At 33.8% G+C, this 19,219-nt stretch overlaps 1 protein-coding gene across 1 annotated transcript in view; it reads right to left on the reverse strand.

The window, feature by feature from the left end:
- The window catches only part of LOC123883042 (midasin-like), a 42,223-nt gene that overhangs the window by 7,020 nt on the left and 15,984 nt on the right, over positions 1-19,219 (reverse strand). The window contains exons 25-61 of the mRNA XM_045931736.1: positions 19,057-19,130; positions 17,336-17,483; positions 17,006-17,104; positions 16,647-16,747; positions 16,173-16,262; positions 16,024-16,089; positions 15,690-15,854; positions 15,207-15,414; positions 14,213-15,096; positions 12,377-13,876; positions 12,137-12,305; positions 11,977-12,048; positions 11,263-11,351; positions 10,932-11,183; positions 10,497-10,632; positions 10,297-10,382; positions 10,112-10,206; positions 8,927-9,068; positions 8,723-8,812; positions 7,550-7,673; positions 7,257-7,417; positions 6,960-7,073; positions 5,528-5,677; positions 4,088-4,267; positions 3,824-4,006; positions 3,623-3,724; positions 3,298-3,522; positions 3,083-3,205; positions 2,505-2,586; positions 2,269-2,399; positions 1,987-2,151; positions 1,697-1,772; positions 1,504-1,616; positions 836-918; positions 620-733; positions 341-418; positions 98-254 (exon numbers count right to left, since the gene is read on the reverse strand). Coding sequence (XP_045787692.1) covers positions 98-254; positions 341-418; positions 620-733; positions 836-918; positions 1,504-1,616; positions 1,697-1,772; positions 1,987-2,151; positions 2,269-2,399; positions 2,505-2,586; positions 3,083-3,205; positions 3,298-3,522; positions 3,623-3,724; positions 3,824-4,006; positions 4,088-4,267; positions 5,528-5,677; positions 6,960-7,073; positions 7,257-7,417; positions 7,550-7,673; positions 8,723-8,812; positions 8,927-9,068; positions 10,112-10,206; positions 10,297-10,382; positions 10,497-10,632; positions 10,932-11,183; positions 11,263-11,351; positions 11,977-12,048; positions 12,137-12,305; positions 12,377-13,876; positions 14,213-15,096; positions 15,207-15,414; positions 15,690-15,854; positions 16,024-16,089; positions 16,173-16,262; positions 16,647-16,747; positions 17,006-17,104; positions 17,336-17,483; positions 19,057-19,130 — 6,827 coding nt within the window. The remainder of the gene's footprint in view (positions 1-97; positions 255-340; positions 419-619; positions 734-835; positions 919-1,503; positions 1,617-1,696; positions 1,773-1,986; positions 2,152-2,268; positions 2,400-2,504; positions 2,587-3,082; positions 3,206-3,297; positions 3,523-3,622; positions 3,725-3,823; positions 4,007-4,087; positions 4,268-5,527; positions 5,678-6,959; positions 7,074-7,256; positions 7,418-7,549; positions 7,674-8,722; positions 8,813-8,926; positions 9,069-10,111; positions 10,207-10,296; positions 10,383-10,496; positions 10,633-10,931; positions 11,184-11,262; positions 11,352-11,976; positions 12,049-12,136; positions 12,306-12,376; positions 13,877-14,212; positions 15,097-15,206; positions 15,415-15,689; positions 15,855-16,023; positions 16,090-16,172; positions 16,263-16,646; positions 16,748-17,005; positions 17,105-17,335; positions 17,484-19,056; positions 19,131-19,219) is intronic.

A 19,219-nucleotide genomic window follows, 5' to 3' on the forward strand; every position in this document is an offset into this window, starting at 1 on the left:
ACTAAACCAATGGCAGGCACAGTGAAATATGGTAAAAAGATCAATCCTAATTATCACATCTTTTTTTACATAATCAAATAGACAGCTTGATACTTACGGTATACTTCTGTATAAGTTTTTTCAGCTTCTGCCGACTCTTTTTCAAGTTTTCAATTGATGAATAACTCTTATCATGCTCCCATCGACATAGTTTCACCAATTCTTTCAGTTCAATTAATATTTCTTTCCTACTTGCATCAATGTACTTCGATACACTGCACAGTTGCATAATTATGAACTCACATTCATAAAGAGACCAAAAGACAATAAATTGGACAAACAAAAACCAAAAGGAACTCACATTGGTAAGAACTGCACGTAATATCCAAAAATATTGTACAAGAACAAGAATGTTGACTGTTCCATCCAACAAGGACGACTGCAGTGTTCAGCAATGAAGAAAAAACTTCGTATTATATTCGCATATAAAAGCAATTTCACAGAATACTAAAGATTTGAAGTAAAATATGGTGTCAAAAGAATAAAAAAAAAAGTTTGTTTTTGGGGGAGGGGAAGGGCGAACATAATAGACAAATTATCTACTGGCTTCGATAAGCACTTTAATTGTTTTTACATATACCTGGAATTATTTTTCAGGCATGCACTGATATGGTTTTGACCAAGGAAAGCATAAAGAAGCTGAAGACGTTTCCCGAATTCCCCAATACTGGAGGTCTGAATGTAGTCCTCCAGGCTACAAGATTCATATGGGAAAAAAAGTTACTCCAGAAAACAAGCCACAAAATCTAACAGATGAAACGTCAAATTGCCAGGTTGAATCTTGATTATAACTTACCTTTGGACAATTGCTTGATCAGAAGTACTGGATGGAATATCAGAAGTACTGGGTAGAAGAAGCGAGTATAGAGGAAACCATAACTACAACAAGAGTGGGACAACAAGAAATAAGCTATTGCGGCATAAAATAAATGAGGATATCACCAAAGAGAATGAAGTAACATTTAGATGAACTTTCCCTAGTTCTGAAATACATTTATAATAACTTTATGCGTCGTTATCTTAATACAACCAGCAAAAGAAGCTAATGATAATTTAATGCACTAGATTAGCAAGTCAAATATTAAAATCACACTCTAGGTATTGGTTTCTGATTATCAAATTATTATTAACCATACAACCCACCAACTCTCCTGTTTTTCATCATTTTCCTTATTTAAGTTTGCTATTATTCTTATTTCTCTTCATTTTTCCTTTCCAGATAAAATCAAAGAGCAATAGGTGCAATCATTGGAGAGATTTAGAAATTCTTGATATGGCCAACCCGCTTAAAATGGGAAACGAAATTCCTAGCAGGGCCATCACTAGCGTGTTTTTGCTTCTTATCATAACTTATCATTTCAAAAGTTACCTAGTACTATAAAGATATCAGGCTACAAACCATTATGGAGTCCTACAATACAAATATAACAAATTATAACAAAAATGAAGTGACATGACACTTACTTTTTTAGCATTGTTCTCATATTGATCCATCACCTCATCAAGCAGTGTGGGCCAAGAACCCAGTTCCATCTTATGCCATGATGACATCAGATCAAAAACATTTTTCAACTGATCTACAGGTCATTAAAACCATAAAATTAGTAAAACATGATGCACACCATTGTAGCTACATTAATTGAAAGAAAATTCGTACTTGAGAAGGAGAACTTTGAATTATTTTCTTGCATAACTTGAGCCTTGTGAAGTAAAAACTGCAACCCTGAAAAAACCTAAAGAGGAAAGAATAGACAGACGAGTCATGGATGAAATCAATTTGCTTTCTATTATATCTATATATATAAAGGAAAAGTGTGCTACTGCATATAAGTATATGACAACTTCATTGGCAATAGAGGTTCACACACTTTTCAAATTCTATTAATCTCTACAATAGGAAATCAACTGTTGTAAAAGATCGGAGTCTATTCAGTAATTAATAGCTACCTTCGCTAGAGGGATATCAGATGGAAGAGTCAGGAGCATGTCAATGACATCCAGAAATTTCTGAAGATCATTCTGTTCTTCCCACTCATTTAGAAGAGAGAAAACCTGCTGTCTTAGTGGTGCAAGTACTTTCAGCATTTGTTCAATCTCATGAGCATTTGAATCCTGATCCATAAAAAAAAAAAAAAAAAAAATGCACATGCCATGATGCAACCATTAAAAGAGGAAGAGAAGGATGTCCAAGGATCTAAAATATTAAAAAAAAACAGAACTGAGAAACACCTTGTAAAAATTGAATCTATTAGCTGATTTGGATGACGAAAGAAACTTTCTTCTATAGTCAATACAGAGATAAAATAAATGTTCTGGAATCAGTTTAGCATCTAAACTGGCCAAATTTGGAGAGTGGACACCTGAGAAGAAGAAAAAATTAAGAATTAGAAAATAGAAAATATAATATAAAGTCATAAGCAGTGCCCAGATACAAAGTGGAAATCATAATCAGAACTTATTATTACCTTTGATTAAATTGATACCCAATTTATATGACTCGCTGAAGGAATGCAACCGATCTTCATCAGAAATTTTGAAGATTCCGGGCTGAAAAAAGAAGTCATTATTATGAGACAAAAAAAAACTGCAAAATAAAAAAAATTAAACAAAAAAAATCACTAGGAAAGAAGGACGACAACTGAAAACAAATGATCAACACAAATTATATAAAAGTCATATCACTCACTTGGCGTGATCGTGAAAAGAAAAAAAATCAAAATATATATATTAAAATACAAGAAAACAAATCAATCTAATCTTGATGAATTTATTTTGAAATACAAATCGGTGTTAGATTATGGCCAACCCATGAAAGTCAGTAAATATTTTGAACCAGTAGCCAATGAAGCTCGAAATCTGGGTTATAAACCACGAAATGTATTTCACAAAAAATCATCTGATATAAGACTCGATTATGTTTACAATGCCAAATTGCAAATCATATTCTAACTTATAAAGAAGTCAATAAGTCATAAAAATCTTTCAGCCCCAAATTGCAAATCATATTCTAACTTCTATAGAAGCCAAGGCTACATAGACTCACATCTTGGACTAGATCACCAGATCCAAATAACTGAGTGTGAATGAGAACCACATTGTCCAGGAAAGACTCTTCCAGGTACTTCCATTCTTCATCCGATATTTCATATTCCTCTGATGATTCCATCTGATTAATTGAACAGATTTTAGATGACTAATACATAGAAGATGGAATCAATTAATTAAGAACATACATTTAGCATAAAAAACCAATCTTACTTTGTCTGCGGATTTTTCTTCATAAGAAAATTCTTTCCATTCAGAAAATGCTTCAGTTGCACTTGAATTTGCAAGAGCTGGTATTTCAACCTCAATAACACTCTCAATTTGGAATGCTCGAGACTTAAACTTGAACTGTTGAGCATCATATTCGCTTTTTGATTTTGCATAACCTTTCATACTCATCCAAAGGCTGGCAAACTCGTAAAATATCTTTTGCAAATGCTGGTAGAGAAATATATCGAGTTATAAGCAAATAATTATTTCAACAGATTCAAATAAAAGTGAATCAGTTGGCACAAAAAACCAGAGCATGGACACTGACCATATAAGATGCACGGTCGATTATTTTTGCATTTGATATAGAATATGCAATTTGAACGAGAATGTTCCAATAGATGGCAGCTCTATATCGCATCACAGATACCTGTTTTCAAAATTCAAATACACACTAATTAACAAAACAAAACTTGCACAATCCATATTATTATATTAGGAATAGAATCTAATCCAATAATTAATTTACCTTCTTATCAGTAGAAACGCCACTTGAAAGATTATAAAGCCTTTCCATCAAACCCATATTCAAATTAAAGTCTTCCCCAAAATCTAGCTTGTATGACGGATGCCAGTCTAATCCAACATACTCAATGGAAATGAACTTGCATGAAGCAGCTCGGGGGAAGCGCATAAGTACATATATCATTTCCTGAAAAGTTCATAATGTCGGCTTCCAAATAGAATATAAATAAATTTATACATGCAAGTATTCAATAAATGACAAAGTTACCATAATCGAGTTGATGTTTTCATGCCCAACTTTTCTCAAATATTCTTTCTCCAAGGTGCTTGACAGAACCAGTGATAACCCAAATTTCATCTCATACACAGCGACTTGAATGGGTTGAATAATGTCATTATATGCTGTGTACTCATCCGTCAATCGATTAATGAAACACATTGCTGTTTCCTGGAATTCAAACCCAGAAATAAAGATAAATGACAGTACAAAAATAATAACTTTCACTACAGCCTTCTATCCAGAGAGGTGGTTCTAAGAAAATGACAAAAGGTCATTATTTTCCAATTTGCCAATGAAAAATCTGCTTCTACTTGTTTTTTAACTCTCATCCTTTTTGTACCATGATAGACTTTATTTAGTTTCAAGTAGTACTAGGGATCATCTCATTACTTAGGTGGCAAGTTAGTCTCAAAACAATCACTAAGAGAGGGTCCAAGTATTTGCATTTACGATTTTTAGCTTTGTATAATTGATGGTTGTAGATGGATACCTATTCAATCACTTTTGTTATGATGTAAGGCAATCCAGTGCAAATATAGGGCTTGGCAATCACTCGGGTACAAGATAATTGATACATATACTCTAGCCCTGGAAAATTTATCATACAATGGTATGACTTATCATCCATTTAATTTCTTCTAAATTCACATATGGTTCTCATATCAGGTTTGCGGTCTTCACTTTCTTAGTTTCTACCATTGTTACAAGAATACCTGATTAGAAGCTATTTTTACAAAATCTTCATTTTCTTTTGAATTCAATTTCTCCCAGAACTCTAATGAACACTAAACTTCAAAATTCAAATATGTTGTGGCTTGATCAATTCTATATAAAGCTATTCATTTTGGTATTGTCAACCTCGTTAGATAACATGATGTTGACTCAATTACATGATTTCGTATTGAATGAACACTTCATTATTAAGAACCTAGGAGCACTCTTTCATTTGTCAAAACACTTTGCAAGGAATATCACAATACTCGCGGACCGAGATTAGTGACCATTTTTTAGTTAATTACCTGGTCTACGTTGGTTTTTTATTTTCAAAAGTCTCTTTTTAAGATGAGTGATGATTCATGATCCCTGATCCAAATAGTTGATTCCCTTAAATTTCTAATAACTTCTCTTACGTTTCCATTAAATCTAAACACTACTATATATTGAATTCCATTACTTTATCACTTCAAAATATAATTAAGTTTGATAACTTCTATTTTTTTTTTATGAATAAGATAATCTTACTATCAGTTTATTATATTTTTAAATCTACTGATAGCAAGATGATTTAAATAAAATATATTTTATTCAAATATTATAAACAAAAGTATGCATTTATCATAGTCATATGACCAAAAGTATGAGAAAAATAAATATTTATACATAGTATTCCAAATTAATTCAACCTTAATGACATTCCTAGAAAGTTACCTGCCAACTGTGAGTGCGGTCGATAACCTGTTGTAGATCCTCTGCTTCAACATTACCGACCAGAACTTCCAAACCAGCAACATGTTTGAGAAACTCATCGCATTCATTCATTAACTTCTTGTATTTCCAGGATTCAGAGCGAAACACGATCTGAGTACAAATCAAATATATTTATAAGTAATGGAAAACAGCAGTGAAGCACTCCCACAGACATAAAGCAAAATAATTTTTGCATTTCCAGTCAAATTACAGATAGAAACAGGGAAAAAGGTTTAAAGGATATGCTCGAAGAAAATAATAAACGCATTAATAACACCAGCATACTCTGCAAACATATGCAAGTAATGCTGGTAATTGGACAAAAGAATAAGCCCAATTTTCTATTTTAACAAATTTAGTGATAACATACGTTACTAAAAATTTAGCAAAAAACCATACTACTTCCAAATAGGAAATGAAATCTGGTGATAGTACAATAAGACAAGTATGACATTTTCATGTCCCTTGGGTCTATCATACAAAATGATGAGAACATGAGGGTGTAAACCAAGAGGATCGAAAATGAGCAGATGAAATGGAGGAATATTTAGTGTCTGATGTGTGATAGAAAAAGTACACTCAAGCTTTAACCAAAACTTGAAGGCAAAAAAACTATAGGACCTGCAATACTATAAAGGATGCCGGGCAGTAAAAAGCCACCAATGAAGTAAGCTCGGTGTTGCAACACAAGGTTCAATTAAATATGCAATCATTGGAGAGAAATTTGGGATAGCATCTCCCATTACAGAAAAGATTTAAGTTTCAATATAGGTAATTATACATCAGGGTAGAGAACTCATAAAAGCACTTTCAAGAGAATTGACCAATTAGAGGATAATAATATAATGCATGGTCTATATGGGAACATAACATGTGACATTAAAATACAACATTGTTTGATCCAACTTGCTGACTCTGCCAAGTGAGACAAGGCTTGACTTTTGTTGTTACTAACAATTTTGCACTGCCTAGCCCAGAGGTAAAAGACTGAGCAAAGTTGAACTATAAAGGCACCAGAACACATTGCCATGTGATATTGCCAGCAATAACTAATGGGTAGTTGCAACTATAGAGGAGGAAATACGACAAAAGAAAAAATGGATAGTTGCAACTAGAGAAAACCATATGCAGAAATCAAGAACTCTGTATGACCAAGCTATAATTTAGAGATGCAGTGCCATTTTTATTTTGCAAATACTTCACATCAGCCAAGATTAAAATATTAAATGCACTTCACACAAACTATCAACAAGAATAAACAGGCATCATTTATTAAAAATACTGAGTTTATACTCAAACATCCATATTCCATCATAAAATCTATAATTAAATATGCATAAGGAAAATAGTTCAAATAACTAGATAGACAATCACGAGATAATAATCTAAAAACCTTTCTTTGCAGCTTTTTACGCTCTGCTTGAAGCTTTTCTAGTCGTTCAGCTTTTCTTTTATCAGCTTCTACTGTCAAAAACTGTCCTGCTAAATACCCACACTCTTTCCGCACCTGAAAATAATTTAATAAATACAAACTAAATTTCTAAATAGATGTACAGAGCTATTTCAGTCAGGAATTGTGATAGATGATGAAAAATGCAGGATGATGTAGTAAACACTAAACAAGGAAGGAGCATAATATAATAGAAAATCAAAATGTTATCTGTGAAATCAAAGCACTTTTTTGGAATACCTGAATTTCAAGTTCAAGTGATGATATTGTTTCTTCAAGCTGAGTGTACTTGCAATAGTACTTCATGGCAGGATCAACCTCATTATAGCTAAGCAAGAGATGAATGCGTAAAGCTCCAATGTGTGCCCATGCACAACCAATCGTATAATTGAAATTGAAATCTGATATATATAAAGAAGAGAAGTTAGAAGTAACAAGGTTTAAATCCATGAACCAAAAATATTACACTTCTCTGGCCATAGTTAACGGAGCAATAGCCAGTAATTTTATATTTTGATTAAGCAATTAATTACCAGCAGTAGTGGAGTGAAGATACAGCTCCCTAAGCAGAGGAACAATGAACTTATTAACGGAGTTTTTCAATCTTCGGTGTCGTGATGAAGCAACAAGGGTGCTCACCAAATGGATGCTTTCTTCCTAGATTCAGATAACAAAGGAATGAGAATACAAAACCAAGTATCAAGGGAAAGAGGGTGCTCTATGAAGTACCATACATCAAAATTCAAAACTACTTAAAACGAATACAAAACCAAAAATCTAGTATTCAATAAAATCCAACATGAACCAAAAAGGTGTTGAAACAAAGAAAAGAGAAAGATACACGTAATGAATTTCATGTATTATATTTATTATCGCTCATCCATATCCAATACAGTCAATGCACATATATACACATTTGCATGTATTGTCGAACCAAGTTCATCAATAGTACAATATAAATCACACATACATATCCAATACAATCAATGTACATATACACACATTTGCATGTATTGTCCAACTAAGTGCATCAATAGTACAATATAAACTGGAGTAATATATGATTGTTTTAACCTTCCAAAAGCCTAACATATTTTTTAACCAAGGGATTAGCCCATGACAAAATTTGAGTCAAATGTCCCCCCTTACTTATTTGGCAATACATGTTCAGAATATCAGAAGAACACAGACAATTCAATTCAATGACACCAAAACATATTTTTCTCATTTTCAAAACATGAGGTTCAGCTAAAGAACCAATGAGGTTGAGGTCAAACATGAATTGAGTTCCTTATGTGCTTGTGGTGGTCTTCAAAAACAAAATGTGTATTATTTTTTATGTGCATATCCACATGTATGATTTTACCAGAGAACATCCCCATAGGCATCTACGACTGCTTAACTTCACTTAAATTTTTTCATAAGTATGGATATACATTTATTAGTATAACTGTAGCATTATTCTGATAAATAAATTATGTGTAGGTATTCATCATAGAGAAAGAGAATGTGCAATAAATAAATGTTGAAAAAGTAATTAGGGAAACAAACAAGCAATGCCCAACCAACATCTTTGAAGTACTACATCAATATACACAACATACAGGATATTTTCCAAATGCTCATAACTCTCTTCTTTCCAAAACAACAAAAACAGTTAAAAACCATATAAAGAATGTTAACAAAATAAAATAAAAAGAACATACTGTAGTCGTATTTCTCTCGAAAGAAGAAAAGTTATATTTAATTCCAGCAAATTGATCTGCATCAAACGATTTTCTGTGCGCATAAATAATCTGCATTTAAAAGACATAAACATGAATTAGTTTAACGACTTCAGATAAACTATGTGCAATGGATAATAAAGACAAAATATACAAAAAAAAAAAAAAAAAAAAACTAAATATTACTTGCTGAAAAAGGGAACGAGCAGCAGACAAAAGAAATTTAGGCAAATATGCCCCAGGGTGAGAGGAATTCCACAAATTGGACAAGGAAACTCTACACTTCAGACATTGCACCCAAAACTCCTTGATAGCATGTGAGCTTTCCCTGAATATATCATGAACAAGGATGAGAAATTTTGTAGGACATTTAATGATGGATATTCTAATCTCATGACATGGCTCTCAATACAGGCAAGATGACAAGTACTCATACAACAAAACAATACAATACAGGCAAGATGCACATTGACTAGTATTTAACTAAAAAGTAATGGAAGAAAAATAGCTGCCTTCAGATTTAAATTCAATAGTGATTTTATCTACATAAGTATTGGTAAAACAAATTCTCGTATTCATGAGAGTTTAATTGTGGTTGTTAACTAGGACTTGAACTGTATTTTTTCTTATATATTTTCAAATTTAAATAGTTTCCAAAAATTAGAAAAGTATCTCGTATATATTCATTGCAGAGGATTTCCTCAATCAATTTAGATAGTGTATCTGTATTAATAATCCTACTGTAACTGTGTTTTACTTGCTGTTCTTGAGGACAGTAAAACACTCTTCTTTCTCTCACGAGAAACCCCAATATTGAAATTAGTAATGAGTATGTGAGTGTATGTACATGATATGTACCAAATGAATGTTTTCATTCCTGTTATGTATAGCTTCTATTTCAAACACCTGTCTACAGCTGTTAGTTAGAAAGATAGTTATGCAGTTGTGTAACTGATGTAGTCTAGAACCTACTCCCAAAATATAGTACAATTAATACTTGTAATCTTGAGATTCAATTCATAACAAGTCAGAAAGACTTGTCCATTCATCTGCCATCTTATTTCACTTTCGACAAATTTTAGAAGACACGAGTGTAACAAATCTTTCATATTATTTCACTTTTGTCACATCTTTCAAAATTTTCATTTTTTATTTGAGATAGCATAAACAGAATAATAACTATGAATCCTCGTAAATTAGAATTGCTATACTTACCTAAATATTTAATGAAATTAAAAAGATTCATAAAAATGAGACTAATGAGGTATTACACAATTGCATCCAACATCTAAAAGGAAAACCTTAGTATATTTTGAAACAAATAAAACCAGTATATAACAAAAATCTAAATAACAAATAAAATGAACTCACGTGATCTGTAAAACAGTTGAAGCACACACAGGCTGAATGAGCATGTGGGGTAGTGCAATACTGATATTATCAAAACCTTCGATCTTTGAGAAATTCTGGTGCAAGAACAAATATGATAAATGGGTCAAAAAGCAGACAACCACGAAAAACTAAAAATGAAAAAGAGAAATTGCATGAACACAAACCTTCACAAAATCAGGAAAACATGCCCACAAGGATTCATGCCAGTTAAACCACATCTCCAGAATAAAGCTTGCAATTTTAATATTCACTACAACCCAGGCCCAGGAAAAAAATCCAAAGAAAAAATAAATTAAAAAACCTTATGTGAGCACCATTTACAAAGAAAAAGGTTAATGCCACAAATCGGAATTCGAGCACCAACCTGCATCCATTGAAGTCCATGCATTCAAGGTCCACGAGATCTTTTGATGTGGTGAAAACATTTGTGGGGGTCTTGATGAGAAACTCAGAGAAAATTTTAAAGCAGAGTCCAAAAGGTAGGAAAGACGTCCCACAACCTATAACCAGATAAGCAGAGAAAATTATGTTTAAAACAATCCATTATACATACTGGTAGTATAACAGAAAGAAAGTGATCTAATAAATCAATTCTTCATTTAAAACCAAAGTGTAGGTTCTCTCAGCATATACAGTAACTACCCAATAAGAAGGAAATATCATTAAAACTGAAACAATTCATGACAACCAAACTTAAATAAATTAAATAAGTAATTGAACATTCATACTTAATTGAGTATGCATCTAAACAGACAATATACCAATGAACACGTAAATACAAAATTGTTTGGAATATTACTTGGTGTAAGCCTTCAAGTTCGTCCAAAGGCACAGATGAGAGCTCCTTTAGTAACTCCATGTCCCTGAATAGACTGGTAGCGTCTGCTGGAGGAAATGTATCCTGCCATCCCTCAGATACAGAGTTTTGGCACAACAATTCCGGTGTTGACAAACAACAAGAAGCTAGACTATCAGCATAAGCTGAAAGATCTTTATATCCAGTGTTCGTTTGCAACTTGTGCTGTTCATGTTCTAACCTTCCTAACATTACCTGTAAAACAAGTTCAGTAACAGATCAAAGAGAAACACGGGCATTTATTGTTTTCAATGACAATAGAAAAGGCACGAACCTGATATGCCTCGTCTAACTTCTCAATAATATGAGCACCATCATCTTCATGACTCCGTTTTGCTATCATAAACGAGGAGTTGGAGATATCTACATGGTTACGGAATAAAGAATGAAATGAGATACATTTGAAAATAATCAGATGGAGCAATATATCAAAGGTAAATAAAATCGGCATATGTGCACACCCAAAGTGACATAACCGAAACATTCATGCTAATTGTTTTAAGAGGCTATCACATCTTCCATGGGTTTTTATTGTCAAGCATATATAGGCAGAAATGATTAACATTTACAATCATCATAGATGGGTTTAATTTCATAGTCCACTGGGCTAAGGTTTCTCAAGAGAACTATCATGATTCGTATAGATAATTGCTATAGAAAACATATATGCCAAAAAAAAACACAATTTGTTTGTCTGATTGACCAAGACCTGCTCTAAATATGTGCTTGATGACAACTTTCAGATGTCAAGTCAAGTAAACTACATATCTTTCGAATAAATATTTAATCATCCTAATCAAAATGAATAATAAAAAGGATAACTCCTGCACCACCAGAAAACTACTAGAACTATAAAACTATTTCAAAAGATAAATCCAATAATGATAGCCTTGAGGATATTATCATGGCTCGTTAATATTTGAAATATTAATGAGAGCGGTAAGACTCCAATAGAACATTTATATTCGGAAATATAATGCCAACATACCTTGCAATACAAGGTAGCGAAGATCATGATCAAATGCTACGACAGCATCGACATGATGGCTGGTCAACATTCCTGCATTTTTCCAACAGAGAAGTTAATCCAGTTAATTGGAATTTAAATATGCATGCTAAAACTAACAGCAAGCAATGCAGAAGTAAACCTTGATTACTATTGTTTGCTCTCTTCCTAGGCCAAAGTGCTTCATACAATTTTAGAAGCTGCTGATTTTTATCATGTAAATCAGACGAGGTGGGCAAAAATGGGTGACCACCATGAATCCACAGCAAGGATTTTTCTGATGAAATTTTTTTCAATTTTTCGCTTTCCACCTATTTAAGGGGGGGAAAAGTTAATTCTTTTCTGAGAATAATAGAAAATATAAACATTATGCTTAGCTTACCAAAAAATGGTTTACAGCTTTAGGACAGATAGTCATAAACTTCGCAGCATCTTTCAGCAAAGAATGCCAAGAAATCACCATCTGGTCAAACATTGAAGAACTGAAGTAACGCCAGAATAAAACATGATCCTCAATAAGGTCAGAGTATAACTGTATTATATCATCAAAAGATTTATCTTCAATTAGCTTAGGAGTTGACTCCACAAGTTTACTAAGGAATTCTTTTTCCAACGCACGGAGAGACTTTAAAACTGGACCAAAGCAACTCATTGCATCTGTAAAACTATACTGCATCTCAGTAATCCATTGCTGGTTAGTTAACCTTAGCTGATCGAAGCAACGAATGGCATTACAGAGATATTTAATTTCACTATTTGGTGCTGCCAAATCAACTAAATCAAGAGATAACAATGGCATCAACTGCATATCAACATCTAGTTTCCTGCGGTCTGAAATATATTGCCAAATAGGATGTTCAATCATCTGTCCTATGAGATTGTGGAAGTAACCAAAGAACTGGCAGAAAGGCTGCAGCTGAGAACTAAACCAATCAAACCTGAGAAGATATAACTTAAAATCACTTTCTGTTGCCTGTTCAATTGTCCAATTGGCCGCAAATAAGAGCATTTTGTTTGCCAATTCTGAGTCGAACTCAAATTCACTTTCAGAGTGTGTGATTATCCCAATTGAAGTCTTGGGAAACATAATATCATGCAACATCCTCATATCCATTAAATATGGCCTCCCATGATCAGCAGTAGTTTGCAAGCCATCTCTTGAGTACCTTCTCTGAGCAATTTGATATTGTTGTGACGCAAATTGAGTTCCCAGGAACTCCAGATACATGCAATTCTGTTTGATTGAAGCTTCTTTTGAGTAATATATATAATCTCTTAAACTTAATGTCACTGGCCATCCTCCTGACAAGCCCAAGGGACAGTCTGCCAAAGGATCATATCTAGACAAACCAGTTCCTGATAAAAATTGTGTTTTGGCAAAATTGATAATTTGTTCCCCTTCAACATAGAATGATGAGAGGTATGTATGCTCCCAACTCAATTGTAGACTCCAGATGGGACGACACCCGTTCATGAGAAGTTGCCAAAAAAGATGGACCCAATGTGAAAGTTCAAGATATGTAATGTGAACATTAAGCTTTGAACCTTCACTTTTAGCATACATGTGGGCTCTGGCCATGGAATCAATCAATTGAGCAAATGGGATACCCGCTAAACTGAGAAATCTCTTCACATCTTTGGACTCGAAAATCTCAAGGCTTCCACTTATATCATCCAAAGCCCAGTATGGCTCCATCATAAATATCTCAACTCCTCTGTTACGCATAGCTCGAGAAACTTCACCGTAGCGGGGATTAACTGTGAGAAACATGCGGAAATTTTGGTGTGGGTGGATAACCAAGGGGTTTCCATCAACAATTCCACGCTCATTGACAGTGATTGATCCACTAGGTTCAACCAAAGAGTTAATCCTATCAAGAACCTGGAAACAAAAACAAGTAAAAAAATTAAAAGATACAGATTGATACTGCTTTGCACAATAACTTACAACAATAATTTTATCCAATGTTATCAATGGCAGACAGTGGATAATGGTGGCAAGCCAAAATTCTGCCATAAAAATGATAGATGGCACGGCACTGCGGCCTATGACAGAAGTATGGCTGCTACAACAAAAGTACAATACACAAAAATTACCAAAAAATATTCTGCAGAATATAATAAAAATATCTAAGAATAGAACATACAAATACACACTGATAAGCACAACTTCACACCCAAATACAGACAAAGCATCAATATTATATACGTCACATACCGTGGGATTACAAAGATTTGCATTCTCCAGTACAATCCATTCCCCTCGCTCTATTGCCTTGATCAATAATCCTGTAACCCATTCAAATTTTGTGGAAACCAAGTTTTTCTGATCATTTGCTTTCAGTTTTAAAATGGTATGCTTGACAAAATCAAGATCCCGAATTGAATAAGATAAGAAGAGAGAATTATTTTCTATAAACAACTTCAGTTTTTCAATGATCTCGTCTAACAAACTAAGAGAACAAATTATATTCCTCCAGTTTTCAAGATAATTTGAAGCAGAAGCTAAGATGTCAAATTTAGACGAAAAATCAGTCCATCTTCTATATAAATCTGTTTCCTTAAACGCTGCTCCATTCAAAACCTCCAGTTGCAAACTACAGTACTCGTTAACATAGCCCTCAACTTGAGCAACAACTGTACGAAAGTTACGCAAGGCATCATATTGTTCAAAAGATCCCAGTAATTCAGAAATATCAGTTGCAGATGAAAGATTTACTTCATTCAGTACATTGCCTGTTAGGGCAGCTAGTAATCGTAACAATTTAGTTTTTCCTGAGCATGATGGGCCAACCAAGATACATAACCATTGATGCTCTACACAAAGAGCTGCAGCTTCCAAACTTTGACAGATTTTAGGTTGTATCAGGAGCTGACTGCTTGAGGCAGTATAAAATTGGGTGACATTCCTCTTAATTGCAACATTGCCCACAATTAAATTATCTGAATTGAGCTGAACACGAGGATACGGATTTATATACGGTATCACCTTAAATACGTCCTTGAAGACCTGTATGACTTCCTTCCGATCAGCTGCCGTACGCATTCTTTGAATGTAGACAATGTTCAAGAAGGAATGTGCTTCCAAAGGCTGCGGTGCACCTAAATTAAACATAATGAAATTTCAAGATAAAAGAGAACAATTCTACATGGGATATCGGTAATAAAATGAAAAAATCAGAAGTATAAGTATAAGGAATAGAATAACAGACCTTCAATTATCTCACAAGATCGAAACACATCACGAAGATTAAATTCCCATGGGAAGCCATCCTTTGCAAAATTTTGATTCAGCATAGTTTCTTCATGCATCCTTTTATTAAATAAGATTAACATTGAAAGTATAGGCTCCGGGATATTTGGAAATTTTGATTTGCAAATGGACAGATAATCGTCCTCCAGTAGCTCATCCACATATACCTATCATCAATGACCAAAAAACAATTAATACAACTTGCAAATTGAGCACACAAAGAACATATTTACCATCAAAAAGACATCAAAAATGGAAGTTCATTTCTGCAAGTAATAAGATTTTCTTATGGTTTTTACAAGTTTTTAAATAACTTCAGTAATACAGCCAGATAAATTTGGAGTTCGGACTTCAGATTTTTCTAGGTAACTTGTTTTGAAGTCCTCCTACCAACTTCTCGAGCCTCACATTTAAACACAAAATTAATATACAACAAGCATACCTTGGTAAATCGATTTAGGAAGGATCTTGGAAGGCCTTTCCGGCCACCACCTTGATGTGATGGATTCTGACACGCAAAAATTCTAAATGATGGAGGACACTTATAAGTATTACCCAGCTCCGGTATAAACACTTCAGCTCGATGGTCCAGAATAGCATTCAAACCCTGTGTGAAAGAACTGTGTTACAACTAATATTGTAAACAAAAAATTTGAAGAATAAGAATCAGAAAACCAATAATAAAGGTAAAAAGAATGTAATAGTGCTCATAAAGAGATGATTTAAAATGAAAACAAAGAGGAACAAATAGAGATCAACATTTATCAAGTATTTACCTCTAAAACAGATTGTGGGGCAAGATTAAGCTCATCCAGCAAAACCCAACAGCCTTCCTTCAAGGCCTGCACAGACAAGATAGTTTGAAGTTAAATACAAATCAAAAGCAGAGAAGAACACAATAACATTCATTGCAAGACATTTCGACCTGCAGTAGTATCCCATCAGACCAAGAAAACTTCATTCCTTCATCACTTTCCACGGGTAAATCAGACCCCAACAGATCCATCATATCAGTCTGCACCAAAAATATATAGAAAAATAAAAATCGGCAAAGGACTTTGCAAAGACAGAAAATGTTAGGAACCCAAAATTTGTATTGAAAAGTAAGATTCGGGTAAATACCCTCTCTAACTTCATAAGCTCCCTATTTATACATGTTAAGAGTCCCACATCGGATGTGAGATGGCCTGAACACGAGTTTATAAGTAGAGGTAATCCACCCCTTACAAGCCAGTTTTATAGGATTGAGTTAGGCCCAATCCAAAATTCTAAGAATACAAGATAATGTAACTACCCCATTAGCTAATACTTCCCAAACTATATCCTTGGATCAAATCCTAACACTGCCCTCTTTATTTTATATCCAAACAGAAAAAGACTTAGATAAATTATTACTGACCTGCTCAGATAAGTTTATCCGTACAACTCTATGCCCAGAATATTTTCCCAAGGCAGTGATTAAACTCGTTTTCCCCACACCTGGACTACCTTCAAGTAAAACTGGAAACCAGCATCGAATTAAAACACAAATATAATTTAAATTTGAAATTGTTGATGGAATTGAAAGAGAAAAGAAAAAAGAGTAAACAAATGCTATAAAACTCCATTTACAGTGGAGTCCAGAAAGAAGAGTCTGACACTTTGTGGATTAAGGTCTATTGTGGACAGCCTTACCTTGCATTTGCAAGAGACCGATACCATGATAACATAAGCAGTAGATAACAGAATATAAGGACAACAAGAAGTAACTAAACATACCAGGCTTTGGAAGCTGCATAGCCCGCAAAACTCTCAAGGCATTTTTGCGGGTGGTTGGCGCTTTGAATTCGAACCCACCCTCCTCACAACTGCTGAAACCTATATAGATAGATTACAAAAGTCACCGGAGGCAAAATATCTATATGGTTGTATTACTGAGGGGGGAAATGCTAAAAAAAAAAACAGAGGGGTGGTGGGGGAAGCTATACAAATATATCCACACTACTTGGACCAAATTATGCTTAATGTGACAACAAAAAAAAAAAAAAAAAAAAAAAAAACTCAGCAAACAAAACTAAATCAAGTAACCGTATAATTTATATTCATTACCTTTCTTGATATAAAACGGATCGATGCCAAATAAATCATCATGTTTCTTCTCATCACTGTGTGACACATCCATGTTGGCACCATATTCACCCCAACCATAGTTTCCCATTCTTGAAAGCTTTGAATATAGTAAATTACTTTCATCAACCTGTAGCAATAATCCAGTTGCCATTTACATCCAATTTCTAAATATAGTAATGTGAAGAGCATGAATTAGAAACCATAAAAGTGCCATTGTCACATGAGCTCAATATGAATATTTATCATTAAAGAATATGATTATTAAGTCCATCCGAATACGACCCAAAACCAGAAATACAAAATCTACAAAAGAACTGACCAAAAACTGGGCAATGAGTAGCCCTGACCTTATAATACATTGAAACAAACTGGTTCACATAAGAGTAGAAGTTTGCAAATTGCAATGTAAAATATTATTTAAGTTAGAGAAGATTTAAGGTAAAACTGTATGTAATCAACCCACACACTGACTGCATATAGCATCAATTACAGGAAGAACTAACCAGCAAATGAACAATGAGTCGCTCTGATCATACTGTACTTCTAACCTAGCAAATTACGGGTTATAAATCATGTAATTCCAACGAGATCACCTTCGCCGTTGAACTATTAAGCTGCCAGTTGATTATAATAAACATAACCAAACAGTGGCTATCATAGCCAAAGCTAGCAAACATACGCTAAGAATTCAGTACAAATGAAGGAATATGATCAAATAGACCAAGCACACATCCAAAAAGCTTCAAATCCAAACAGATGACGGCTTGCATAGGATATACACCCAAGTAGCCTTTGTGAGAAATTCATAGAGAAACAATATACAAAGGGTGGATTTAACTGGAAAAGGACCACTGAGCACTCCATTGAAGTAAGGAGGAAACTAGAGACTTTTTACTGCACAACACACAAAAATGGAAACAACAGCAAGTAATTGGCCCAGCTGTAGAAGGTAAAATCTGAAGGCTGGCCAAGCTAAGAGTTTCAAAAAGAGCACAACTAATTGAAATTTGAAAGGTGAGTTCAGAATATCCAGATAAAATGTAGAAAAACATGGTAGCACTGGCAGGTAAGTAAAACAAAACCCAGCATAAACAAGCCAGCATGTTGATAAAAAAGGAATGAAGATTTCTGGAAATTACAGCTCATGAAAGCAAATCTTTTTGCATTGGAATGAAGCACCAAAAAAACTGGACAAACACAACCACAATTGATTGAAACTGGGAATAAAAACAGTATAAAATCAATTACAATTAAAAGGATTCCCAAATTTTGAGAGCCTGGTAGTGGAAAATATTGTGTCAAGAATGAAGGTACTGTTCTGATATCATTAAATTTAGAGGAAGAAATAATGTAAATCTGTGTTATCAGCAGAACAGTGTAGATATTAATAATATATAGAACAATGATTACAAGAGAAAAAGGAGCAAGTGTGTAATGAATAGTAACTATTATTACTCTTTATAAGAGTGATTCCGATCTAAGACATTATACATGTGCTGTAAATCATTTGATCAAAAACATTCAGACCTAGGTCACACACCAAAAGCAACAGTTCAAGGACATTAGACCTCCTGATAACCTCCAACGTAACATCAGTGTTGATCTTATTAGTAGCTCCGCCCAATCAGATGACTTAACCTTAGAAGACTTGGAAACAAAAGAGAGATAGTGTAATGATGATAACAAGGAGAGAAACATACCCTCAGCTTTTGTAGAAGAAAGGATAAACACCTCTCCCTAAGCTCTCCAGCATCTGTTTTTGAAATTCCTGTCCCTGATAAGTTGGGAAACTGTCATTAGATCAGAAACAAACAAAAAAAAAAGAGGAAAATAAAATGTAATTGCTCAAGTGATTCAACGCAT

Source organism: Trifolium pratense, linkage group LG5 (genome assembly GCF_020283565.1).
Source record: "Trifolium pratense cultivar HEN17-A07 linkage group LG5, ARS_RC_1.1, whole genome shotgun sequence".
In the NCBI taxonomy this organism is placed as follows: domain Eukaryota; kingdom Viridiplantae; phylum Streptophyta; class Magnoliopsida; order Fabales; family Fabaceae; genus Trifolium; species Trifolium pratense.